We start from the raw sequence: 25,010 nt of genomic DNA, 5'->3' as shown, positions 1-25,010 counted from the left end.
TAAAATTGTAATCATTTTCCTTTCATTTATCATTATTTTTTTCAATAAACAGTGATATGCTGTAATTTGCCCTTTCGCTCAAAGTATTGCTAATTAGTATCGCTTTAATTACAAATTTTAAAAGTTTCTTTAATTTTGTATCATAAACCTAATATTTCGATGCTAAAACATCACTAAAATATTTAGTCAATATCCCATTTGGACTCATTTTGTGCGCCGACGTACATAGTTACTTTTATTTTGAAAACTGTGTCCTCGTTGCTGGCTTCACGCTAGCACGCTAAACCTTCCTTAACACGTGCAGCCATGTCTAAAACAAGTGAGTAAATGTAGCTTTATTTAACTTAAAATAATAACAACGCTTTGCTGACTGACAATCATTTAACGTTTTTCTCTTTAATCGTGTTACAGAACAAAAGCGAGCCAAACGGCTGGGTTTATGCGGTAAAAAGGTACATCATTCTGCTTATTTTGAAGCTCTGAACATTAGTTGATGACGTTATTATTGATGTCGGCATGTCATATTAAACAAGAAACTTAAGAAAAGTCACTTGTGTTTGTTGTCATCTGTGTCTCTCTTCTGTGAAGGCCAAAAATGGACAAACGTCTCAAGCAGGGAAGAAGGATCCTAGTTTACCTGATGTGCGCAGCTTCAAAGAACATACTCAGAGACGAGCTGACCTCAGAAAACAAAGGGTGAGAGAGTAAATAATGTACTTGAGTTATCAATTTTTATGACAGATTGTGTATCAATGCAGATGCTGTTGTGCTTTGTGTCAGTTTAACTGTGGTGAGTGTTTTGTAGTTGGAGGAGCAACAGGAGAGGCAGAAAATGTCGAGACAGAAGGAGATGATGAAGAGGAGAAGTCTGGACACTTTCCAGAAAGACGTTCAGCTACGACAGAGAGCGTTTGAACAGAGGGTTGGTGTTCATGTCATTCACTAATGCTGAGAAAGCATTTGCATGTAGTTTTAAATTTGATTAAATATGTCATACATTTACATTTAGATTTTCTGTAAGTAACAGCTCCTTGAGATTATATTTTTGTAAATCGATACGGAATATGATCAAGTGTTTGTAAAAAGCAAATGTTTATGTGAAATTTAAACGATAAGTATCAGAGACTCTTTAAACACCACCATATAAACATATTTTTGACTAAGAAGTTAACTTTAGCAGAGCTTAATAATGCTTATTTTTGTTGTCCTGATGCAGGAACTTCAAATGCAAAACCTGGAGAAACATGTCAATTTTGAAAATGAGAATTCAAGAAAAGCATACTGTAGAGAATTCAAGAAGGTACTCTTTACTTTTCGGTTTTGACATCTCACTCACTTTATAATGTGGACATTTAGTGGCACGTTTCTAAAGATGACTACTTTGGTTTCTTTTCATGGCAGGTAATCGAGGCAGCGGATGTTATTTTAGAGGTTCTAGATGCAAGAGACCCTTTAGGCTGTAGGTGTCCGCAGGTTGAACAGGCAGTTGTCCAGAGTGGAACCACCAAGAAAATTGTCCTTGTTTTAAATAAAATTGGTAAGAGAACGTTTTTCTGCATGTTGTTTTATAGGAATAAAAATGACATTTTGCCGCAGATGTTAATATTTACGTCATGTTTTCTGCTTTAAATGCCTGAAGATTTGGTGTCCAAGGACATTGTAGAAAAATGGATCAAGTATCTCCGCAATGAGTTTCCCACTGTGGCTTTCAAATCCTCCACTCAACATCAGAACAAGAATTTGGTAAAGATGCATTTGGTTTCTGTATGTTACATGTATTTATTTATTTTATTGTGTGACACTTCGCACATGATAACATCTCTGTTTTGTTTGTTTATCACAGCAACGCAGCCGTGTGCCTGTGACCCAGGCTACACAAGAACTCCTTGAAAGCAGTGCATGTGTCGGGGCGGATTGTTTAATGAAACTGCTAGGAAACTACTGCCGTAACATGGATATTAAAACTGCCATAACTGTAGGAGTTGTTGGTGAGTTTCTCACAACAGCTGGGAAATAAACATTTGGTTTTTACATGGTCTTCATTGCAGTCACATTCTTTAATTTTTTTAAATAAATGTTTCAGGTTTTCCAAATGTGGGAAAGAGCAGTTTAATTAACAGTTTGAAGCGTGCTCGTGCTTGTAACGTCGGCGCAACACCTGGAGTTACCAAGTGCGTCTTATGTTTTGTTGCTATTTTCTGTTCTTCATTTGTTTTTAATCATACATACTGTTTTATGCCCTTCACTCAAATCAAGCTGTTCTTCAGGTGTTTACAGGAGGTCCATCTAGACAAATACATTAAACTCTTAGATTGCCCTGGTATTGTCATGGCAACATCAACCAGCGATGCTGCCATGATCCTTCGAAACTGTGTGAAGATTGAACAATTAGTAGATCCGATCCCACCCGTCGAAGCCATCTTGAGGCGCTGCAGTACAAGACAGGTCCCACCGATTATTGTAGGAATTTTATCAAATGACATTGCACAATTAGTGTGAGCTGATTCCCCTTGTTATTTTCTTTCTTCTATATATAGATTACAGAGCACTATGGCATTGCAGATTTCCACACAGTGCATGAGTTCCTAGCCTTACTGGCCCGTCGGCAGGGAAAGCTCAGGAAGGGAGGACTGCCTGATACTGACAAAGCTGCCAAAAGTGTTCTTATGGATTGGACAGGGTAAGGTTAAAGTGACAGCAGTTTTTTACCTATTTTCTTTACCTACGATTATGACTTTTAACACTGGTATGGCTAACCAATGTGCACTTTGTTTAAAGCTTACTTAATGCACTGTGTATATTTTCACATTATAATAATAAAGGCCTGTATCTGTTAAAGCGGCCGCATCAGCTACTTCACACATCCTCCAGAAACACACACTCTGCCAACACATGTCAGTGCTGAGATTGTAACTGAGATGGGCAAAGCATTTGACTGGGATGAACTGGAGAAGGGCAATCTAGAAGCACTGGCTGGTAACCCTGTCAACATTAATAAATAATGAGATATAGTTTATATTAACATTTATAAACCATTATTATCTTGTTGTTTATTTAGAGTGTGGCACATCTGATGTACAAATGGGGTTCTGTATGTCTACATCTGGAATGACTCAAGGAGATGAACAAGGGGAGGAGCATTCAGGGGACCCTGACCTCCAGGACACAGCTGAATCAATGGATGCAGATGAGGATGCAGAGGTACATCAATGACATAATTTAGTTACTAATGGAAGGACATACTTTTTTTTGTATCATTTGGTGCTCTTTTTCAAAATTAAAATCCCATATTTGATCTCCATTTACAATTGATTCAATTAAGTTCGGACAAATGACAGTTGAACTCAAAGTCCCAAAGACAAAAACCAGGGGTGGAGCTGAAGCAGCTGGCCCAAAGCCAGTGGACTTGAACAAAATCCTGGATGTTGACCCACTACTACAAGGCCAGGCACTTTTGGCTGCCAACAAAAAGCGAAAAAAGCAGCAAAAAAGAGCTGGTAAGATCACTTATATATCATGCATATCGATAGCATGTTGTTATTTCCTGAAATTAAACATAATTCCTTTTTTTCCCCCTAAAGATAAACTCGGCACCAAACTTTCAGATTCTCTTACATCGGCTTTGAATTTCTCCTTCTCTGACAGCTGATGGCAGCAATAAACCAGTATCTGTATTGTATACCGTGATTGTTTCTATTGATTTTTAATGAGAGATAATGATATCTATGTCATGCAATAATACACTACATAGGCAAAAAAGTCTTAGTTTGTCCAAAATCCAGTTCATTTATTCATCACATACGGCATCCTCCCCCAAATTTCTGGATGCTTTGATGGTTTCACATATGCAACACACTATAACCCATCATTCACTTAATTCTGTTGACATAGACAGCCTCTTTTTTTGCTGTGGGTTTCAATAGGGTGGTGTTATGGTTACCCACCTGCATAGTGCATACTTATATTTCTGCCTGAATGCTCATATTGTCATACTGTTTTTTTGAGTGACTCATGCAACATTGAATGTCCCTATTGATTTTCACTCTATTCAAATAAGCAGCCTCATTAGTTATGTACACATACCTTTATACACAAAGTTAGGCATGTATTTATACATACATATACACAAAGGACAAAATAAATGCACAAATAAAACGGGAGATTCCAAAGTGCGCATAGTATGAAAAATCTATGAAGGACTGAATAAATCACTAAGTCCATGTCGGTGAAAAGTGGAAAAGAGGTGTAAATTAAGAATAGGTGGGTGTGTCCAAACTCTAGACAGTAAAAACGGTGGTAGTCACTGAAAAGCGAATAGAAGATCAAACGTAGGAGTGCAAGAAGGAGGAGGGGGGGGGGTTAAGATGAGCCGTCACATCCAAAACAAGGAAATCCTCATGCGAGTGACGTTAATGGCGATGACTCCAGCACCCTCGCATTGCTCCTGCTAACATCAACCAGGTAATGTTAACCTTACCTAACTTTTACGTTGACCTTTGTCGAGGTGACGCGTATGATACTATTATACAGTTGTGGTAATGACATGTATTCGGCGTTCATAAAGTTAAATTTCAGACAACGTGCCAATCTGACGTTGGTTGACAGGTCAGCTAGCTAACGTTGACTAGCCTAGCATTAACAGCTGGATGCTGTCAAAAATAAATATTACGTTAAAGTACTACACATTTGAAGTCAGGTGGTACTACTGGTGTTATAACACTAACTATACATAACTTACAAATAGTTTATAAGTTAACGAACTTTCTCAACTTTAAATGTTTATGTTCAGCTAAGCACTATTTAGCGATCTATTGACTTACCATATGTGGTTGCCTATTAAACTTCAAATACTTTATAATGTTTATGGCTTTTTGGTGAGACTCAGAATAATGTTTGTGCTTTGATTTTGTTATTTTAGGACACATGAGTTTTGAGGTTTAACGCTGAGTCTAGCGTATTTTTTGGTTAACGTTAGCTGTTATCTATACTTCCCCATGCTTTCTATTACATTCGTACGTTTTACTCATTCGTGTCTTATTAAATGTGTTACAAATGAGAAAACCTTGAGTTGTATGTATATTCAAAATGTTTCAATTGTTTTGATATTGGATATGTTTTACTGGCCTTTCATTTAGTCCTGTATCATTGTTTTAAATGGCTAAAATCAGTAATAGTGTACTTTTGCCCGATGTTTCTTTCTCCCTGTAGGTTGATTTTACAAAGTCATCCAATACTTAGATTCTTGTTTGTTTGAAAACATTCATGATTTTCTTAAGAGCTAAATCTATTTACAAATACTCCTTTTAGAGAGAGACAGAGTATTAGATTTCTGTATGAATGTAACTGTGTATGATGACTCAGCCCAATTATATTTCCCTTTTTATTAACCCCTCGTTATCCAAAAGGAGAACTTGCAGTAATCTTCTTCATTAGTTCCCTATTATCCTAGATGCATCTTTGAAAAGTGTTTGGACCATCACTAACTTTCTTGTCCATTACTGCAGATTGTTAATTCTTCTCACACTTGACCTGTGCAACCTGTGTAGCCATGTCATATCGAGTGTTGCTACGGCAACAGCTGATGCGGGAGAAGGCTCAGGAGCAGGAGAGGAGGGAGGCGCAGCAACAGGCATCTCTCTCCCAGCTCCGGCCGACAGACACCACACCTTCCATCTCGGTCACGGTCCCACCCATGGCTGCCTGCCCTCCACCTGCTCAAGTACCAGTGGAAGTGCTGAAGGTAGGCTGGGCCTTCCAAAGATGTTGCAGTTTTTTGGTCTAGAGTCATTAGCCTAGAGTCATTCCAAAATACTCCATTTCATTCATTATTACTATGTAGTAATAATTAAGAGTTACTGATGCTTTTAAATGACCATTGCTGTTTTTTTGTAGGTGCAAACTCACCTTGAAAACCCAACTAAATACCACATCCGGCAGGCTCAGAGGCAGCAAGTGAAACAGTACTTGTCCACCACCCTGGGCAACAAAGTTGCCACACAAACACTTGGCGTCTCCCCTGTTCCACAGTCAAGCTCTGCCCCTGAGTTTGGACCCTCTGCAAGCAGTGCCCCCAACAGTCCAATGGCACATCTTAACCTCGGCTCCAACAAAGAAGAGGTAGGCCTACTAGAGCTTTAAGCAGCCCAAAAGTTGTTGTTATCTTAAAAGCATATAAATCAGCCTTTTATTTTTAAATATCTTTAACACACTGTTGAACTTTTTCTTATATTCCCTGAAAAAATACCCTCAAGTTCTTCTGTTATATGAAGAATAACCTTTTTTTTCTTCCCTAACTTCTTGTTTGGTAAACCCTTAAAACTGTTTTTAGTACTCAACATTTCATTAATTTTAGGTTATATACCAATCTGTCTAATATGTTTTAATGTTTATGTTGTCCCCCAGATGGATGATGTAATCGATGACATCATTAGCCTAGAGTCCAGCTTCAATGATGATATCATGTCACTTATAGACTCAGGACTGCAACTCCCCAACACGGTAAGCCCGAAAGATTCTTTTCATTATTCATGATTCCATCCATATCATAATGACTGAGCCTGAATGAAAGCCCCTTTGAATGGCAGTCAAATTTGAGGTAAACCGCCACAAGTCATTCTAAAAGCAAAGAAGAAAATGTCCTTATAGTAAATGCTAACCACTGCAATTATGAGATGATATATAAATGGAGTTCACTTGAGCAACAGACATAAACATTCACTTCTGAAGCATTACTAACACCTGCCAGGCAGGAACTGTCAGGGTGGAATCTAAAGGGAATGTGAATTTGTTCCTCAGTTCATTGTAGTACATAGATATGCTATTTGTAGATTTCTAAACATATTTTTGTTTCCACACTAATAACCAATTAAAATTGTGTACAATCAATGTGCTTAAAAACATTTGTATTTTATTATTTCTCTTTCATTTTCCTAGTTACCAGGCAACCTTCTGGATATCTACAGCAGTCCTGGTATGGCGACCACCAGCATCACAATTAGCAATTCCTGTCCAGCAGATCTGCCTAACATCAAAAGGGAAATTACTGGTAAACACATGCTCCGCCCATTTTCTGTATATATATTTCATTCATTTTATTTGTTTGTCTTAGTACTGTATGTATAGTACTGAATATATGATCTAGCACATACTGTACAGTAATAGCTCTCTTTTATAGACACGGATACCAGGGCCTTCATGAAGGAAAGACAGAAGAAAGAAAATCATAATCTCAGTGAGTTTTAAAGGAACATCGTCTTCTGATATTGTTTGTTAACTGCGAGTATTTGCACAACACAGCCTAAATATATATTGTGCTTTGTTCAGTTGAAAGGAGAAGAAGATTTAATATAAATGACAGAATACAAGAGTTAGGGGCTCTTATACCCAAGTCCAGCGATCCGTAAGTTTCTCTTTATCAAGATTTAAGTTTGATTACAATTATTGAATTGTAATTTTACATGCAAAACACTCACTTTGTCACAATATCATATGCCACTAACATTTAAGCTCACGTGACTAATCAAAATTTTTGTTTGTAAATGCCTATCTTCAAATGCCAGGGAGATGCGCTGGAACAAGGGAACCATTTTGAAGGCTTCTGTTGATTATATAAGAAAGCTTCAAAAAGAGCAACAGAGAGCCAAAGAGATTGAGATGAGGCAGAAGAAGCTTGAGCAAGCCAACAAGACCTTGCTGCTTCATATACAGGTGTGTCATCAACAAAGTTCGTCTGCCAAACCGAATGTTTACAAAAAGATGGAATGTAACACTCTCTGTTGTTTGTTTGCAGCAATTGGAGATGCAAGCCGGAGTCCATGGTCTTCCCACTCCTTTGTCAAGCTCAGACGTTTCGTTTCTTCAGCAGCAGCTACCCCAAGCAAACCAGTCTTTGCAGCCCAGCCTTGGAGAAAGCCAAGCTCCTACCCAGCTCACTATGGATGGGGCCATGGCACAGACTTCCGCTTCTCCCTTCCTCATAGTACCCCCTTCAGGTTCTCTGGCTGTTGCAGATGTAAGCGGTCCTCTTGATTTGGGTACGTTTAGCTTTGCAGAGCTAGATGAACCATTGGCTTCTGTTCTTTACAATGATGTGGGTCTCAATGACATTCTAATGGAGGAAGGCGGCACATTGCCCACCATCAGGTCCTCAGATCCATTTTTCTCCCGAATGTCCCCTGGTGCCTCAAAGCCTAGCAGCCGCAGGAGTAGCATAAACATGGAGGACGACTTGTAACCGAACTGACCACTATTTGTGTGTGTGTGTGTGTGTGTGTAAGTGCCCTTTCAGGAGTATCCCCTGATCCAGCTACCTTTTCCAAAGACAAAGTGATTCTGGAGCCAGTACTCGATCTAGAACTATTCACTAAAGATTAAAATTGGTTCCACACCTACCCCTTAAACCTACTGGTCTTGAAAGATGTGTTTAAGTCTGAAATTATTTTGGGTATAAATTAATGTTATTTTAATTCCCCCCTCGCCATTATAACATTGAATGTTTTTTCAGGTAGTCAATAATTGCAATAATATACATTTTGGTTTATTTGAATGTTTTTTAACCTTTTTTAGAAAAAATGTAGGAAGATTAAGCTTTTTATAGCTTAAATGTGTAGGCATAGCAGTGATGCCCTAAGGGTAGTTCATGTTATGCTATTATTGTGTTAGGCTTTGCATTCAGAGCATGCAAGTGCATACACACATATACAGTATATAGGGATCTTAATAGCATGGACTTGTGGAGTAATTATTCACATGATGAAAATGTTCAAGCAAAATTACAACAACACTCCTGGTTTCATATTTACTACTTTTGAAATTCATATAGCGGTTTATTCAGTTTACATCATTACATCATCAATTCATTTAATCTTTGATGTCAATGTTACTTCGTAAATTTGTGATAGCACAGTTGCTGATATGTGTTTTTTGGCTTTGCATAGGGAGATAAGCCATTTTAATGCAATACACAAATAGCTTTCCAGGTGTTATGTTTCAAAAGCTACCTCTGCCCAAATTGCTTTTTAACCAGATCTTAATCTGCATTTTGTTCAACTAAATGCACACATTTACCTGTTTTGTACCTAAATGTATGTGTTGTGCTCATATGCAAATAAGGTTTAAAATACTGCCGCTTAAAGCTAAACATAGTTTCCTGTCTGATCAAATAGTGTGATAACACTCCTAACTGTGCCTTTTGGATTAAGAAACAAATGTTTTCGTTTGGTTTAAAAATATAAAAAAGAAAAGTATGCAAATGACGCTCCAAATGTCCTCCTGAGTTATTATCTGTCAATTCTGCAGCAATTCAGATAAATGTATTGTGTTCAAAAGTATACATTTTAAAGATTAAACAAACCACTGTTAAAGGTATTTTAAAACTTCAATATTGTAACAAATGCAATTGCCATATTTCTGTCTAAGGCACACAAAGATGGCTATGTTTAAGTTATTTAATATAAATGTGAAATCAGAGCAACGTTCTAATTTTTGTCACATTTTCTGACAGTCCGCAAGACTTTAGATACTTACTAAAATGCTTTGTGTATCTAGGGCTTCTTTCATGTATTAAAACTATTTTGCCAGCTCTCCTGCTGCCGCTGTGTTTTATTCCCTTCTTTAAATCATTAAATCTGTATTGAAAGGGAATGGGTTTTTTTTTTCAAGGCGCATAATTTATTATAAAGAGAACTATCATTTTAATTAGATTTTTTCTTCTGTGTGTGTTGGTGCTTTAAGTGTCTAAAATAAACTGATAAGAAAACAGATCACGATCATGCCTGATCTTTTTAATCCATGGAGGGCATATTCATAGAGCATCTTTGCATAGTTTGCGTTTTCATACTGGCTACTATGCAACATTGGCAAATTTACAGTGAACTAATATTCATTTTCAAAGTAGATACGAGTTACGGCTTTAATAATTTAATGTAAGAATGATATATCCTCTGGTGCAAATGACAGCATATGCTTATCTGATTTAAAAATGCAGTATAAAATGCAGCAGTGCAATATCACAGCCACCATCAACCAGCAGATGCATCTGGGATCAGCATGTGACATTTGTTAACATTCCAACTTTATCAGATTGTCATGACTATAAGTTTGAGATTTCATGAGCTATTAGTGAAACAGAAGTTGAGAGAGTTCCATCCCTAGTTCCAGACACTCGGTAGTCTGTAGACAGAGATCGCAAATGGAGCAGTCAAAGGCGCTCTCTCCACAGCTGCAACCGCATACTTCCATGTATTCGGCACAGCTGCAGCATGGGCAAAAGTCCACAAAGACATCCACAGCAGAGGGGTCGCAGCAACATGCTTTAGAGCAGATAGATGAACAGATAGACGCCAAGCAGTATTGACACCCGTCTCCAACAGTTAGAACGCAATCCCAGAACTTGCAGAACAAACAGGCCAAAAGAAAGGATGCACATAAGTCTAGAAAAGCACGAAAAAAGAAATGATTAATGACTGGATTATTTAAATCAAGGGGACTATGAGAAAATACTTCAACTACCAATGTTGATTGTATTTTGAGCATCATAAAGCTACTGGCTTGAGTTTAAAAGTCTTACAGATATACACCATAAAACATTTAGAGTTTGCATCCTCATTAATTGACATAAATGCCTATGATAAAAGATGACAACAGGGAAAGCTGTTAGCAGGGATTTCAGGTGCATCTATAATGCATTAGATGTCATAAAAATTGAATCACTCAATTCATTGAGTCAACTGTAATTTGAAGTGTTTGCGGAAATGGTAGTTACCCTCTCCAGGAGGTTTCAGGCTTTGCTGACTTCTTGATGTGGAGGTGGAGAACCTGATTCCACGATGGCGGTGTCTTGTTTTATAGGCAGTGGAATGTGAATGTTTGAGGTGGTTGGCAGGTAGCTGAGTGCAGATAGGAAGACCATCCGGAGAGCAGATGTCCCTGTCAGGTGAACTCAAAATATTTTTAAATGGCCTTTTCAGTTCCACTGGGACGTTTTGGATGTGCACTTCTAAATCTAATATGAGGAGAAGAAAATCACGTTTAGATGTGTTACATACAGTGCTAGCTTTATGAATGATCTCCAACATCTGAAAGATTGTACTATTTACCAAAAGCAAGTGGATTCGATGTGCCAAGACTTGAAAAAAGACAGGAGTTTTCCTTTCCGGAAAGGTCTTCGGTTGAGGAAAGCTCACTATCCTTTGGACACATGCTGGTACATTCATTTTTATTAGAAAACTCTTTATAAAACAAACAAACAAACAAAAACACCCTATTAGTTTTCCTTTATATGTTCAAATAACAGAAAACCTACTGTATTTCCTCTGTATGTAAACAGAATAGAAAATTCTTACCAGTGTTTGGCAAAGTTGATGCATTAGGAGCAGAATTCATTTTAGGGTCATCTTCATGAAAGCTGGATTTAGATCCATTCAATAAACGGCCACCATATTTATCCTTACAGTCACAATCCATTTTTTAAACTCCTTCACTGTATGTGCTACAACAAGAATACGTAAATGCAAAGATGTGGAGTGAGAAAGCATGAGCATTTGAACTCTTAACGGTGACATTAAATATTCAAACCCAGGAAGCAAGAATATGTGCCATACTTTGTGGCATATAGGCCTATTAAAAACTAATGGTAAAATAGTAGACTATCTAAACACTTAACATATAATACAAAACAGATAATCAACAGATAATATACAAAACTACATGTGTACACTGTCAATTGTCAATTATTATTATTATTCATTGTTCTGTGTTGTGATTGTGCATATTACTTTACTGATGTATGTTTTTATAATAGAGTTAAACATTTATTAAAAAGTTACATATATGCATACAAATCAACAGCAAAAAGAAAGTTCAGCAAACAGTTGCCTACTGATAAAGCAAGAAGTGGCAGAGTATTTAATTTATTATTAATATCCTTCCATTTGGCAAACATATCGTGTTGGACAGAGATAAGTGGCGTGCTCGATGTAAAGAGGGCAATAAATTTCAGCAACCTCTCAGGCCAGAGTTTGCTTACACTGAATCTGAGAGATGTCAGGAAAAGTTTCTACAGCACTTAAAATCGTGTTTTTGACAAATGTAAGAATTTAAAAGTTTGCATAACACAAAACAAAGCTAAATACACTCTGCATTATTATGTCATCCCAAAGAATTTTACAATACAAATATTTGACAGTCGTCATTACAATAAAGCTATTCTTTTTTTACATTTTACCACAAATTAACATATAACAGTCAACAGACTGTCACATATGCAATTTTGTATAACCATATATGAATATCTATCAGTTTCATTTATGTGATATTTATCGCAAACAAAAACATTTTTTTTAAAACAATATCATATTGTTTCTGATATGTTTCTCCTTTTTATTTTTCCTCCATATAATTTGTACCATGGAAAGAAGTACACTAAAACGTGGGTAACACTTTATTTTACAGTGCCTTTGTTAAGCATGTTACATTTATTTACTATATTACTTACTATAAATTATGCATATTTGCATGTAACTAACCCTAAATCAAACCCTAACCCTATAGTTAGTACATTTAGTTAATATGTATTACTCAGTACTTAAATGTATAACCACACTGTACCACGGGCACTGTAAAATAAAATTCAACCAAACCGTGTTATTATATCGGATTATTCAAATGAATAAAAATTCACTAACCTTCACCACATTCATCCCATCTCCCTTCAGCTTCCAGATTGATGATCATAGCCTGTATGCTGTATAGGTGCTGTAGGCGTATCATATACCTACGCTCACAGCGTTGATAGGTTGCAGATGCACATCCAAATAAATAAAAAAACCATCAAACGATTGAAAGAATAACAGTGTTAATATAATAAAATATTAAAAATAAAAATAATATTAATAAGTAATATTTACAACAAACAATAAATGGTGACGAATTATACATATAATACATTTACTATGAACGGTTCACCAGACGAATCACTATAAAAAGTCTATAAACGACCATAAATAAAAGTATGTTTTCGTTGTAGGCAAATGTCAATGTTTTGTCATGATGACTTTTATTATGAAATCCATCCTCCTGCGCAAGCAGAACCGATTTTGCGCTGTTAGCTAGAGACCATAATAACGGCTGGATAGAGAGTGTTCCTTGTTTTGTGCGGGAATTTTTACTATTATCGATGAAAGTTAAATCAAGACACGACCACTATTTAAAACAGTAAACCATTTCGTAGGTTCTCCTAGTTTGCATTGTTTAATCGGGTCGTCCACGGGGCGGTGAGCGACCATGGTAAGTTTGCTATTATGATAAGATAGCACGTTAGCTCCATCTTAATAAAATCGGAAGAAAACATGTAAATGTGACCGGGACAAAATAAAACCCCATTTGTGTACGTTAGTTCATTCACGAATTTGTTGTAAATGTTGTAAACCAGGACTACTAGGGTATTTGATATTTAGTCGTTTGTTGTGCTCCCTGTCACCGATCGTGGTTTCATGCTAATATAGGTTATAAACGTGTTTCATTATGTTTTCTCTTTTACAAGGCCTAATGTGATACAAATATTGTCCTTGTTGAAAGATGTTGAATGTATACTGGTTATAGTTCGTATCTTTGTACATCAATTTCAGTTATTAAGCTTCCTTAAATTACATAATGATAACAATAATAATAATAGTATATAAATCTTGTCAAATTCTGTCTTCATAGGACAGTGAAATGTCTGATATGGATCAGCCTCCGGCTGGGGATAACTCCATGGATGAAGAGAACGCCCCTTTGTACTGCATATGTCGAAAACCAGACATAAACTGCTTCATGATGTAAGGCTCATCTGTACAAACATGTGTTCGTTAAAGTTTGTCTTCTTATGTCAAGGAACCCATAAGATCCTTAAAGTCCATGCCTCTAATAGCCTATGTTAATTTGGATCAAATCCTTTCCTTACAGTGGTTGTGATCACTGCAATGAATGGTTTCATGGTCACTGCATAAATGTGACTGAGAAGATGGCCAAAGCTATCAGAGAGTGGTACTGCCATCAGTGTAAGGGTAAGTGAGTAATCCCACCTGTCCAAACATTGTGAAAATACGTGGCTTGCTTACTGAATCATGAAATGTACTTAATGACAATTGTATACCAATAAAACAATAGTTACTATATGTGGTGAATTAGTATATTTTAATACTTTCTTCTACAAAATCTTTTTTTCTCCTAGAAATGGACCCGTCTCTTGAGATAAGGTATAGGAAAAAGAACCGTGATAAAAATGTTGACTCTGAAAGCTATGACAAACGATCCAGTACTCCGGAGTATAAGATCGATAAGCGCCGTGGATCTAAAGTCAGTATTTCTTGAGTAAAAAACAAAATCATGTACTAACTCCTATTTGTGAATATGTTTTACTTGATATGCTTTTTTCTAAATGTATGTCCTCTTGCTTTTTTCCAGGTAAAGCGTTCTGCTCGTATGTGTGGGGAATGTGAACCCTGTACCAGGACAGAGGATTGTGGCCATTGTGACTTCTGTAAAGATATGAAAAAATTTGGAGGCCCAAACAAGATTCGTCAGAAATGTCGTTTAAGGCAGTGTGTTGTCCGTGCTCGGGTACGCATGTTTTTTTAGGCTGTTCATTATTCTTTTATAATTATTTTTTTGATGTTGACCTTATTGCTTGATGTTTTTAAAGAAAATGCTGCGCGTTCGCGATGAGGAGTTTTCTCTCCGTGAGAGGAGAGACAACATAATGCACAGAGGTAGACGATACTTGGATGATTACGACGAGAATGATATGGACTCGTATGAGCACTACAGGGACAGAACTGCGGTAATGCCTAATTGCTGTAGCTCAACCACAGGCACTTAAGTCTATATGTTACTTTTACTTTAACATCATAGTTCAAAAAACATTTGTTTATACATTGAGGAAAATAATTATTTGATTCCCTGCAGATTTTTTAAGTTTGCCTGCTAACAAAGAAATGAAGGGTCTATAATTTGTATGGTAGGTTTAGTTTTACTGATAGAGACCGAATAAAAAATAAATCAGGGGAATTTTTTTTATATAAAGGTTATAAATTGATTTGCATTTCAGTGAGTGAAATAAGTATTTGATCCCAGAAAAAATAACGTTGTTCTTGGTGGAGAAACCCTTTTTGGGAAGCACAGAGGTAAAACATTTCTGATAGTTGGTCACCAGGTTTGCACATGTGTCAGGATAAATTTTAGTCCAGTCCTCTGACAATCTTTAAGCTTTCGTGGCTGTCGCTCAGCAAATTGGAGTTTTAGCCTCCTATACAGATTTTCTATAGGACTAGGGTCTAGAGACTTGCTAGGACAACAGGAGTCAATTTTGGTCTCGCTGCAATGCCAGCAATTTCACCAAAGCCTTTTCTGAATCATTTTGATGTTCATTGTCAAACTTCAGGCAGGCCTTCTTGGGGAGGAGGACCTTGCGGGTGCTTCAGGATTTCAATCAATTGTGGCATAGCGTGTTACCAATGGTTTGCTTGGTAAATGTTTTATATTTCTTCTATTTCCAAATAATCGCACCAACAGTTGCCTCCTTCTCACCAAGCTTCTGTCTGTAGCCTATTCAAGGTTTGTGCAGGTCTCCAATCTTATCCCTGACATCCTTTAAAACCTATTTGGTTTGGACCATGTGGTGGAGAGGTTGAAATGGAAGATACAGATTCTGTTGGCAGGCATCTTTATATACCTAACAACTTGATTTAGGAGTACTTTCTTAAAGTGATAGGACTAATCTGCGGTCCATATAGGCACATAACCCATCTGTGGAACCAGAATTCTTGCTAGTTGGTAGTGGATCAAATACTTATTTCCCTGACTGAAATGCAAATCAATTTATTCCTTTATATAACATTTCCCCCCTGATTTTTTTATATTCTGTCTTTATCAGTTTAAATAAACCTACCATAAAAACCATAGACCCTTCATTTCTTTGTAAGCAGGCAAACTTACAAAATCAGCAGGGCATCAAATAATTATTTCCCTCACTGTATGAGTACATGTGTGTGTTCTTTGAACAGCGTATTTTGGATGACCCTTGAGTGATCGTCATTCAGAAATAAACTTTCTCTCTGTTTATATTTAAGTGGGCCAGTGATGATGACGAAGAGCCGCTTTACAGTCCTGTGCCACGGAAGAAAGCTATTAAAGTCAAGCACGTCAAAAGGAGAGACAAGAAATTTGACAAAAAGGTGCACAGAGTAACAAACATTGCTTAATAAATTATTAATAAATAAGCTGCACTTAATACATTATGTACAAATTGGTCATACTTGTTACCACAGAAAGAGTCTCGTCGGCACAAGCAGAAACAGAAGCACCGAGATCGCTTAAGACACAGTGAGAGGGGAGATGGCAGAGATAGAGGGAACTTTTGGCAGTGCCTGGGGCCAAATTGCATCGAATGTGCACGTCCAAACTCCAAATACTGTTCTGAGGACTGCGGAATGAAGCTGGCTGCCAAGTATGTCTCTCTCATGGATTCACTCCATGTCACATGCACTTATCTAATGTGGAACGGTCGTGCTAATGCGTGATTTGAAAAACTGACAGATTGATTTATTGATCTGCGCAGCCGGATCTATGAGATCCTTCCCCAGCGTATCCAGCAGTGGCAGCAGAGCCCTTGTATAGCTGAAGAGCAGGGCAAAAAACAGCTGGAGCGCATTCGAAGAGAACAGCAAGCTGCACGCATGCGCCTAGCCGAAATGGAGCGACGGTTCCATGAACTGGAGGGCATTATTGCCAAGGCCAAACAGCAGTTGGTGCAGCAGGATGAGGATGTAAGTATTAAATGAGTCTTTGAAAAGTAATTGACTTTCATAAAATAACTGGTAAGAGATGGATTTTGTGTATTTTGTCATTATTATTGGAGTTATCTTGGAACACTTGTTCGCACTTGGGATGTGAATATTTTTTTTTTTACTAAAAGATCATAAAAATGAGATACATAAGGCTGATTTTATCTATTTATTCTTGCAGGTTAATGAAACAGAGAGCGAGGACACAGACCTTCAGATCTTCTGTGTGTCCTGCAGTCACCCTATAAACCCCAAGGTTGCGCTAAGGCACATGGAAAGATGTTATGCCAAGGTGAATACACTTTTTGCTTTAATCTGTTTGTCTGATTTTATAATTAGATTGAATTTTGAACTTCTGCCATATAAGATCATGTTAGACATTTACTAAATGAATTTATAATATAGTAACACTTGGTATAATATTTTAACAGTATGAGAGCCAGACCTCTTTCGGATCCATTTTCCCAACAAGAATAGAAGGGTAAGAGAACTATATTTCAATTATTATATAGGGCTGTTGTTTTGTTTTGAGTGTCAATTTGTCATTTTCTCTTTGTACATTTTAGGGCTACAAGGCTTTTCTGTGATGTATACAACCCACAGAGCAAAACATACTGCAAAAGACTTCAAGTCCTGTGCCCAGAGCATTCCAGAGACCCAAAGGTGAAAATTTACAGCCAGTACCACATATTTTTGACTAAATTAAACCTTAAGAAATCTCTGTAAAACACATATAAAGGTGCACATATGGAAGTCTCAATTTAGTACATTTTTACTTGTTTTTAGGTAACCGTGGATGAGGTTTGTGGATGTCCACTAGTGCGCAATGTTTTTGAGCCGACTGGAGAGTACTGCAGGGTCTCAAAGCGCAAATGCAACAAGCATTACTGCTGGGAAAAACTCAGGAGAGCGGAGGTGGACCTGGAGCGTGTCCGAGTGGTCAGTCATTTTCTAGTCTGACTGGGTAAAATAAAGTTAAAATAAAAATACATTGACACACTTTTTTTTCTCCCTGAACAGTGGTACAAGCTGGACGAGTTATTTGAACAAGAACGCAATGTGAGGACAGCCATGACCAACAGAGCAGGGCTACTGGCCCTGATGCTTCACCAGACCATCCAACATGACCCATTGACCACTGACCTCCGGAGCAATAAAGACAGATAGCTGTCTGATCTCACTTTGTGAAACATTTTGTCTATATTTGTATACTTTTCATAATGTATATTTCTCACTGTTTTGGACAGTCATTCATATTAAACATGATCTTCATGTTTTATGTGTCGTCTTCAGTCTGCATATCTACATTTGTCCGACCAGTTATGAAATTGGTAGTTTTTTTAGTTGAACCACATAGGAAACAATTCCCGAAAGATTTTCTTATTTTGTTTTTAATTGGATTCATTTTATATACATTTTTAATTTAATATTTCTTGTTTATTTTATTGGTTTATTTTGAGAACGTATTAAGGCAGTAAATCTCTTTTTTATTCTATAGACCCCCTTGCCCAAACTCACAATTTCTACGCAATTAAATATTCAAAAAGGTATATATTTGTACACAAACAAAAATATCTTTTGAGTTCATTAACTTATTTTATGCTTTTTTGTATTATTTTAAATAGTTGGAAGTTAATCAAGGCCCCCTGGTTAAAATAATACTGTTTTAGAATAAGAAAATACAGATATAACTCCTACATTAAAACAATCATTTATATAGAATCTATTTACTTTCATTAATTTATATAAAATTTCTCTAATACAACTCCAAACACTATCGTTGTAACTATTGTATTTTATGAAATCTTTGGTTAAGAATATTTTTTATCAAGCTCAATTTTACTACATATTTATAAGAGTGTTTCAAATGTAATACATATAAAGTTCAAATATACATTTAAAAAAATATAAATATTATAAAAAATGACCCAGTATTTCATTTTTAAAAGATAAACTGTAAACAAACTTTAAAAATACATACAATATACACATACCCAACGATCTGTGTATGTCTAGTTTAAAAACAAAATGCGGTAAAAAAAATATTTGAGCAAACGTGTGCCTTTTACTATTATACTACCTTATACAAAATATTACACACGTGTGCACTGACTCACATACTTGTAATAAAAAATACGTAAAGCGAGTCATGCAACAGCAAACCGGAACAATAGAGCTTTGATTCTGAAACGAGACCACTGTCGCGTGCTTCCGGTTTACAAATCACTTCCGGTCCCTCTGCTGTGTCAGTTTAAAATAACGAATGTGAGGCTGGCGTAACGTTTCGCAGGTACGTTTTTTAAATTCCGAGCTTCTGTTTTTGTAGTTTAGCGTGACAGAAGCATTACAGATAAGAAACAAACCATCTTTACCACTGTGGCATTATTATTCACATTTACTACACGCGTGCTAACACTTTAGCCACCGCGCTAAATATTGACGCCAATTAGTGTGAGGCTGTGTTTCAAAACCTAGTGAGCTTACTACCTAGACAGCATTTTGTCGTATTTAGAGACGTGGTGTTTCAAACTTGACGAGCTGGTCCAAATGAGGCACCAAGAGGCTTTTAACTCTTGCTACAGGTGCCTGAGCTGAGTGCTTTCGATATAGGAGAGAGTCTATTCATACAATTCATAATAGAGCTGTAAGCCATCCAGACGAACATACGTTTGACATCATCCTCAGCAAACCAGATGTTAAACAACATGGCCCTTCAATAACAATGCTTCCTGATACATAGACTCTTTATTTTAGCTGTGTAACGCACACTTCCTTATTGTAGCTCTAAAATAACAAGGGGCATTGCAAACATGGAAACAGAAAAAGTTGCAGCTGAGGTACATGCAGAGGTACCCGCACAACCACCAGCTGAAAAGGAAGAAAACAAAGCGCCCACAACAAGCACAGACCCTCAAGATGCTGTCACAGACAATACAAAAGAGAAGGCTTTAACTGTGGTGGAAGGTGAGTCTTCGGAAGTCATGGATAATCCTGCTTGTGACTGGTTGGAGCCACTCGAAGAAGACTGTGAAGACGTTGATGGCCAGAGCTTTGACCGGGATGGAACAGGAGATCCAGAACTGGAAAGCCTTGCGGGAAGTGAATGGAGTGGGAGTGTGACTAGTCGAAGGAACGTGGGGGAAAGAGGAGGCAGAGGTGGAGGGTAAGTAAATAATCTGGAACTTCATTTTATATTTAACGACAAGATGTAACTTCCTAATTAAATTGGGCATTTTATGTTTTTAAGAGCAAAACCTAGGCGGAGGAGACACTTTGACGCGAACGAAAACTGGGAGGATTGGCCTATATTAGGTCAAGGATGGAAACGTAGACAGGTTTTCCGTCGATCAGGCACAAGCGAAGGGCGAAGTGACACATACTATATGAGGTAAATTGATGGTTTTTATTTTGCTATGAATTAGCAATTTTAAAATTTAGATTATTTATCTTGTTAATTGATGATCATCCGTCTCTTCAGTCCAAATGGTCAAAAAGTAAGAAGTAAGGTTGAGCTTTTGAAATACGTAGACGAATCCTTGGATCTCAGCAACTTTGATTTCAAATCGGGAAACCTTGTCGATGGTGTGCCTCGGAGAAGAAGAAGGGTAAGAAGCAAATGCTTATCAGTATACAAATTTGATTCTGCAGAAAGATGGCTCAGTGAACTGACTTGCCTTGAAAGAGATTTTGTCCGTAGTCTAGGATCCTCAGTAACCCTTAACTATGGTGCCTTCCAGAGATTTGTTCCATATTTGAACCAAAAGGATGCAGATGTGACCCCACCGAAAAGTAGTCCCCATACATATCCTGTGACAGACGTCACTCCTACTGAGCCGACTGCAAGTCCAGTTGAGCCGACTGCAAGTCCAGTTGAGCCGACTGCAAGTCCAGTTGAGCCGACTGCAAATCTAGTTGCTCCACCTTCAGCGGTGGGTCTTGTCAATGGCAATGGGGAAACTTCACAATCTTCGTCTCGGTATGAATCCTATATATGCCACTCTTGTCTGATTTTTTGTTTGGTTAAACTTGTAACATTAATTTCTTTCTTATGGTTTTATTAGACTTGTTTTGGGAATATGAGAAAATATTGCTAAGCAAAACAATGACATTTAATTGTTGTGTTATGTTAACATAAATAGACTTCTAAGCTTTAAGTTAAATGGAATAATTTTAACAGTGTGTTTTTCATTCTGTGTTTATTTTGAATGTATGTAGCCTCTGCGAGAGATGCAATAGAAGCTTTTCAATTGAAGAGGGACAATCTATATGCCAGAGCTGCAGGAGAGAATTGAACGCATGTGAGTCAAAATGTTCTTTTTTACTCTCTTGCCAAAGGTGTGTTTTGAGCATTGCTTTAAGTTTGTGAATCTGGGTGATAAAGCAGCTCTTATTTTGACTTCAATTTTATTTTGATTTCAAATTGCATTTTACCCTCAAAATTATTTCCTAAAATGATTCATGTTTGTTATTTGTTTTAGCAATAGATAGACGTCGGAAACCCAACAAAAAGGTTAGTTTCTCATTTGTGTTTTGTCATTTGATGTAATGACTTCTTTGTCAAAGAATCATAATGTTTTGATGGTATTACTTTGTGTTACTTTAGGGGATTCCATGTGGCCAATGTCGAGCTTGCCAGATTACAGTGGACTGTGGAAAATGTGTTAGTTGCAGAAATAGCCGGCTTCATCATCAGCTAAATGTCCGTTCCCAAAAAGTAAAATGTCGCAAACGGAAGTGTTTACATCCGATTCGCAGGGACAAAATAGCAAAGGTACAATTCTAGTTTGTTTAAATTCAACTTTTACTTTTTTAGTGGACAGGTAATGCTTTCTCTTATTCAAGTAATTTAATTTAACTACACCAAATTATTCATGTTTATACTTTACCCATTTTAGGGTATTCCACAGGAATCAAATAAACTCTTTTTAAACACTGCTTCCCTGGACACACCTTATTTTAAAGTGAGAAAAACTCCTAAAACAATACTGCAATCTAATTTATGTTCTTTTTTGTTGCCCTGAAGAGATGTTTAACCATTTCTTTACCATTCTCTTATTTTTCAGCCACCAGGCTCAGATTTTGAGGAATCACAGGTAACAGACACAAATAATCTGTTGGATTGATCCAAAGGATTTTTGTAAATCAACTACATCATAGTATTTTTTTCTGTAAATAGAGCTCCTTTCTGCAGTACAGTGATTCAGAAGAGCTGTCTCTGTTCCTTGGTAATGATGGTGAAAGTTACCTGGACGAGGTAGAGTTCAACACCGATGAACTAGAGTTATTGCACTGCTGTACTTTGTGTGTTGAACACCAATATGCACAATATTTTTATTTATTTAAAGAAAACTTTGTGTGATGATATGATCAGAGCATTAGCATTGGCAAATTGGCATCCTTTCTGCTTTTCTGAATATAATTTGTCTTTGTTTGTTATTTAATGATTTGCAGTTCGGCTCAGCTAAGATGCGTCGACGGTCATGTGGGTGTTGCAGAGGTTGCATTCGAAGAACAGACTGTGGAACATGTGATTTTTGCATGGACAAACCAAAGTTTGGAGGGAGAAATAAAAAACGACAGAAATGCCGCCTACGGCAGTGCCAAAGAGAGGCTATGGTGGGTTTGATTTTTTGTATTTATATTAGATTTCTCACTTCTTTTATGTAAATCTTTATTATGTACCAACTGTCATTTGTTTCTCATTTAGCTTTAGGATTTTTTGCCCTGGTTTTAATACCTTTTGTGTACAAATCTTACATTTTTGTCAACACTACATTAAAGGGAATCCATGTCTCAATGCTTGTTTTTAACAGAAGCACTTGCTGCCCATGGATGGGAGTAAGACAGAGATGTATATACCTCAGGACTGGGTAATCCGAGGCAGACCAAGGTCACGTGGTAGACCCCGAAGCAGAAAACAGTGGGATTTAGAGCTCTCGGATAATGAGGCAGAGCAATATGAGAGGCCAAAGACTTCAGGTGCTGCACATATGGGCAATAGGAAAGCATTCCTTTTTCCCAGTTACAATGGAAAGGTAAAGTAGTGGAGTCCTTAGTAGTATCACGCACGGTATTACTTTAGTGTTCTTTCACCAACAGCTTACTCTGGTTTTGACTTTAGAGTTCACAGTTATTCTGGCTTTTCAGACATGTTCTGATTCTGAAAAACATTTCACCACAGAGATCTGGTGCATGGGGTATTCCTGCTCGGGCACCTGCAGGGCAGCTTAAAAGAATGCAGAAATATAAACATTGTTGATCATCGAGAATCTTGTTTCCACCAAAACGCTTTTTGAAAATATAGCTTCCTGTGTTTATTACATCTGATTATGACGCTTTATTATTATTATTTCATTTTTAGAGACCAGGTATGCAGTACAAAGAGCTTCCTGCAACAAAATATGAGAACTCAACCTTTCCCCTAAGCTATGTGGGGGAGAGTTTTAGGCCGGAGAATAGATCCCAAACCTCTGCAACTCTCGGACCATATCAAGAACAGCAGTATGAGGGCGAATCTTCCCCATCGGTAAGGACACATGCATTTATTGTGTATGGTATGATTATCCTTTCGGTACAAACAGTTTTACTCGCTTTCCAAGTGTGCTTCATGACGAGGTTCATTTTGCTGGTTTTGCAGATAACTCAGATATTCAGTATGGCCGACATCGCTACCAAAGGCATTGACGCTGACCATGAGCTGATGCCGCTTCTAAAGTCTCTTCGCAGCATGGTACTTCCTGTCCTCTGGTTCTGCATTGTGGCAGAAGGTCCAAGGTTACAGTTAATGCAGTGCTCCAAGCGTTCTGCTATGGCGGACACCTTTGTTAATATTGAACCCAGCTTTCAATATCACATCAGTGTCCAGGGACAGCCTCTCCTGCCCACCCACAAACTCTATGACATCCACCCAACTCGTCTCACCACAACAACAGAGATTGTTGCTCTCCTTGAAGACTTGGAAAGGCACTTAGTCTGCCTGGGTTTTGAGAACAAAAATTCCAGACCTGGACCACAGCCTGTTCTTCCCGAGCGGGCGGCGACATGTGACTTCCTTATTTTGCCAGAATTGGAACGTTGTGCAAAATGCACTACAAAACCTCAATATCATGTTTAACATGAGGAAATCGATCTTTACGTAATGCTTTTCACGTTTCTTCAGTTGTTAAACATTTCAGTCCAATGAAGTATCAACCTTAACATTTAAATGTTGACTCTACGGATTGCATTGACTGCCAAGTCACCTTGTTTGTTTAATCCACAACATTACAATGTGATGCACGTTACCTCTTCTAATTCTCATTCTTTTTCCCTTTATTTAATGTTAACTAGTCACCACCAAATATACTGCTCTTTTTTGGGGGGCCAAGAGTAGGTCACAAATATCTTTCATTCACAGTTATGTCAGAGAAATTTTGAAATATAAAATGAGAATTTGAAAGCAATGACTGGACAAGTTTTATGGTTTAGCATTTATCTGTAACATTTAATTTTTACACAAGTTATATCTACACATGTTCATACTGAAAATAATGATGTGCTTCTCAGGGGGGATTTTTCAGAATGCATAAATATCATGGAAGATCCATATTTGATAAAAGGTTTCATATTTGCTATATGACATGGTGTGAGGCTGCTCTCTGTTTTGAATAGACAATTTTGTATATAGCCTACGGCAAAAACAATGGCAAATGATTTAGATCAACTATAGTATTTTTTGTATAATTATGTTTTTGCTTTTTCTGTTAAAAACACTTTGAATGATCTTTGTATGTTCTTTCATATGATGAATCTGGATTCTGTTTATTTAATAAATCATAATTGGTTGACAGAGATGTTTAAAAGTGATGTTTTCGCTTTGTATTATGACATCCCTGAACAACAGAATTTAAAATAAATGAAGAGATGGATGTAATTTGCAGCCTCTGTAATTTTGGATTTATGCATAACAACTCGCAATTTGTCATAATGTTGCCGCAGCATGCCCATCTGAAACGAATATGACTATATACACCAGTGGGGGCGCCATAACCCAATGAACGGCACCTTGCATCCAGTTCTTGAAAAGTTGAACAAATTAAAATGCGAGTTGTTCTTCTCTTATGTTTTTTAAAATGTGTGCTTTTTAAACGTATACTTTGTAAAAAAAGAAAAGAAAAACATTATTTCAGTATTTTAAGGATAAACTCG

At 37.2% G+C, this 25,010-nt stretch overlaps 5 protein-coding genes across 7 annotated transcripts; 4 read left to right on the top strand and 1 right to left on the bottom strand.

Moving 5' to 3' along the window:
* Nucleotides 1-239: 239 nt before the first annotated feature.
* gnl3l (guanine nucleotide binding protein-like 3 (nucleolar)-like) lies at nt 240-3,679 on the top strand. Its single transcript, XM_056734781.1, has 15 exons — nt 240-319; nt 412-452; nt 589-696; nt 806-922; nt 1,217-1,300; nt 1,402-1,537; nt 1,640-1,743; nt 1,844-1,988; nt 2,084-2,171; nt 2,268-2,445; nt 2,538-2,680; nt 2,840-2,976; nt 3,059-3,201; nt 3,323-3,497; nt 3,582-3,679. The coding sequence occupies exons 1-15, from the start codon at nt 307-309 to the stop codon at nt 3,647-3,649; spliced, it is 1,680 nt and encodes a 559-aa protein (XP_056590759.1). The 5' UTR covers nt 240-306; the 3' UTR covers nt 3,650-3,679.
* Nucleotides 3,680-3,812: 133 nt separating this feature from the next.
* tfe3b (transcription factor binding to IGHM enhancer 3b) lies at nt 3,813-9,761 on the top strand. 2 transcript variants are annotated; one of them, XM_056734783.1, is made up of 9 exons: nt 3,813-4,461; nt 5,547-5,740; nt 5,893-6,117; nt 6,403-6,498; nt 6,934-7,045; nt 7,175-7,231; nt 7,324-7,399; nt 7,560-7,707; nt 7,790-9,761. In XM_056734783.1, the coding sequence occupies exons 2-9, from the start codon at nt 5,549-5,551 to the stop codon at nt 8,231-8,233; spliced, it is 1,350 nt and encodes a 449-aa protein (XP_056590761.1). In that variant the 5' UTR covers nt 3,813-4,461; nt 5,547-5,548; the 3' UTR covers nt 8,234-9,761. The 2 variants fall into 2 exon arrangements, with proteins under 2 accessions (XP_056590761.1, XP_056590760.1); XM_056734782.1 differs by having other exon boundaries at nt 5,505-5,740.
* A 150-nt stretch (nt 9,762-9,911) lies between these two features.
* Nucleotides 9,912-12,732, bottom strand: si:dkey-245f22.3 (uncharacterized protein LOC492819 homolog). The gene is made up of 5 exons (XM_056735439.1): nt 12,684-12,732; nt 11,343-11,488; nt 11,097-11,228; nt 10,763-11,002; nt 9,912-10,430 (listed from the first exon to the last, which is right to left on the bottom strand). Exons 2-5 carry the CDS (start codon nt 11,461-11,463, stop codon nt 10,117-10,119), a joined length of 807 nt encoding a protein of 268 aa, XP_056591417.1. The 5' UTR covers nt 11,464-11,488; nt 12,684-12,732; the 3' UTR covers nt 9,912-10,116.
* A 356-nt stretch (nt 12,733-13,088) lies between these two features.
* cxxc1b (CXXC finger protein 1b) lies at nt 13,089-18,100 on the top strand. Its single transcript, XM_056734896.1, has 14 exons — nt 13,089-13,284; nt 13,705-13,817; nt 13,945-14,045; nt 14,213-14,337; nt 14,446-14,601; nt 14,684-14,821; nt 16,110-16,214; nt 16,308-16,486; nt 16,598-16,805; nt 17,005-17,115; nt 17,255-17,304; nt 17,390-17,486; nt 17,610-17,762; nt 17,844-18,100. The coding sequence occupies exons 1-14, from the start codon at nt 13,282-13,284 to the stop codon at nt 17,988-17,990; spliced, it is 1,686 nt and encodes a 561-aa protein (XP_056590874.1). The 5' UTR covers nt 13,089-13,281; the 3' UTR covers nt 17,991-18,100.
* A 949-nt stretch (nt 18,101-19,049) lies between these two features.
* Nucleotides 19,050-24,651, top strand: mbd1b (methyl-CpG binding domain protein 1b). Of its 2 annotated transcripts, none has more exons than XM_056735526.1 (14): nt 19,050-19,986; nt 20,071-20,211; nt 20,302-20,428; nt 20,561-20,799; nt 21,039-21,121; nt 21,308-21,333; nt 21,427-21,594; nt 21,719-21,784; nt 21,887-21,916; nt 22,000-22,077; nt 22,275-22,439; nt 22,637-22,858; nt 23,185-23,349; nt 23,461-24,651. In XM_056735526.1, exons 1-14 carry the CDS (start codon nt 19,634-19,636, stop codon nt 23,935-23,937), a joined length of 2,340 nt encoding a protein of 779 aa, XP_056591504.1. In that variant the 5' UTR covers nt 19,050-19,633; the 3' UTR covers nt 23,938-24,651. The 2 variants fall into 2 exon arrangements, with proteins under 2 accessions (XP_056591504.1, XP_056591503.1); XM_056735525.1 differs by having other exon boundaries at nt 21,302-21,333.
* Nucleotides 24,652-25,010: the final 359 nt, after the last annotated feature.

This window comes from Triplophysa dalaica, chromosome 21 (assembly GCF_015846415.1).
Source record: "Triplophysa dalaica isolate WHDGS20190420 chromosome 21, ASM1584641v1, whole genome shotgun sequence".
Lineage (NCBI taxonomy): Eukaryota > Metazoa > Chordata > Actinopteri > Cypriniformes > Nemacheilidae > Triplophysa > Triplophysa dalaica.
This window is presented reverse-complemented; position numbering and strand designations above follow the sequence as displayed.

Bases quoted from the DNA above. Each gene is read 5' to 3' on its own strand.
- gnl3l (XM_056734781.1), top strand. The intron at 1,538-1,639 runs GTAAGAGAACGT...AAATGCCTGAAG, and splicing joins CCTTGTTTTAAATAAAATTG to ATTTGGTGTCCAAGGACATT. The intron at 2,172-2,267 runs GTGCGTCTTATG...GCTGTTCTTCAG, and splicing joins GCAACACCTGGAGTTACCAA to GTGTTTACAGGAGGTCCATC.
- tfe3b (XM_056734783.1), top strand. From the start codon at position 5,549: ATGTCATATCGAGTGTTGCTACGGCAACAGCTGATGCGGGAGAAGGCT. The intron at 6,118-6,402 runs GTAGGCCTACTA...GTTGTCCCCCAG, and splicing joins TCGGCTCCAACAAAGAAGAG to ATGGATGATGTAATCGATGA. The intron at 7,046-7,174 runs GTAAACACATGC...TCTCTTTTATAG, and splicing joins CATCAAAAGGGAAATTACTG to ACACGGATACCAGGGCCTTC.
- si:dkey-245f22.3 (XM_056735439.1), bottom strand. From the start codon at position 11,463: ATGGATTGTGACTGTAAGGATAAATATGGTGGCCGTTTATTGAATGGA. The intron at 11,003-11,096 runs GTAAATAGTACA...TCCTCATATTAG, and splicing joins ATCGAATCCACTTGCTTTTG to ATTTAGAAGTGCACATCCAA. The intron at 10,431-10,762 runs GTAACTACCATT...GTGCTTTTCTAG, and splicing joins CCTGAAACCTCCTGGAGAGG to ACTTATGTGCATCCTTTCTT.
- cxxc1b (XM_056734896.1), top strand. The intron at 16,215-16,307 runs GTGCACAGAGTA...TTGTTACCACAG, and splicing joins ACAAGAAATTTGACAAAAAG to AAAGAGTCTCGTCGGCACAA. The intron at 16,806-17,004 runs GTAAGTATTAAA...TTATTCTTGCAG, and splicing joins TGGTGCAGCAGGATGAGGAT to GTTAATGAAACAGAGAGCGA.
- mbd1b (XM_056735525.1), top strand. From the start codon at position 19,634: ATGGAAACAGAAAAAGTTGCAGCTGAGGTACATGCAGAGGTACCCGCA. The intron at 20,212-20,301 runs GTAAATTGATGG...CCGTCTCTTCAG, and splicing joins AGTGACACATACTATATGAG to TCCAAATGGTCAAAAAGTAA. The intron at 22,440-22,636 runs GTGGGTTTGATT...TGTTTTTAACAG, and splicing joins AGTGCCAAAGAGAGGCTATG to AAGCACTTGCTGCCCATGGA.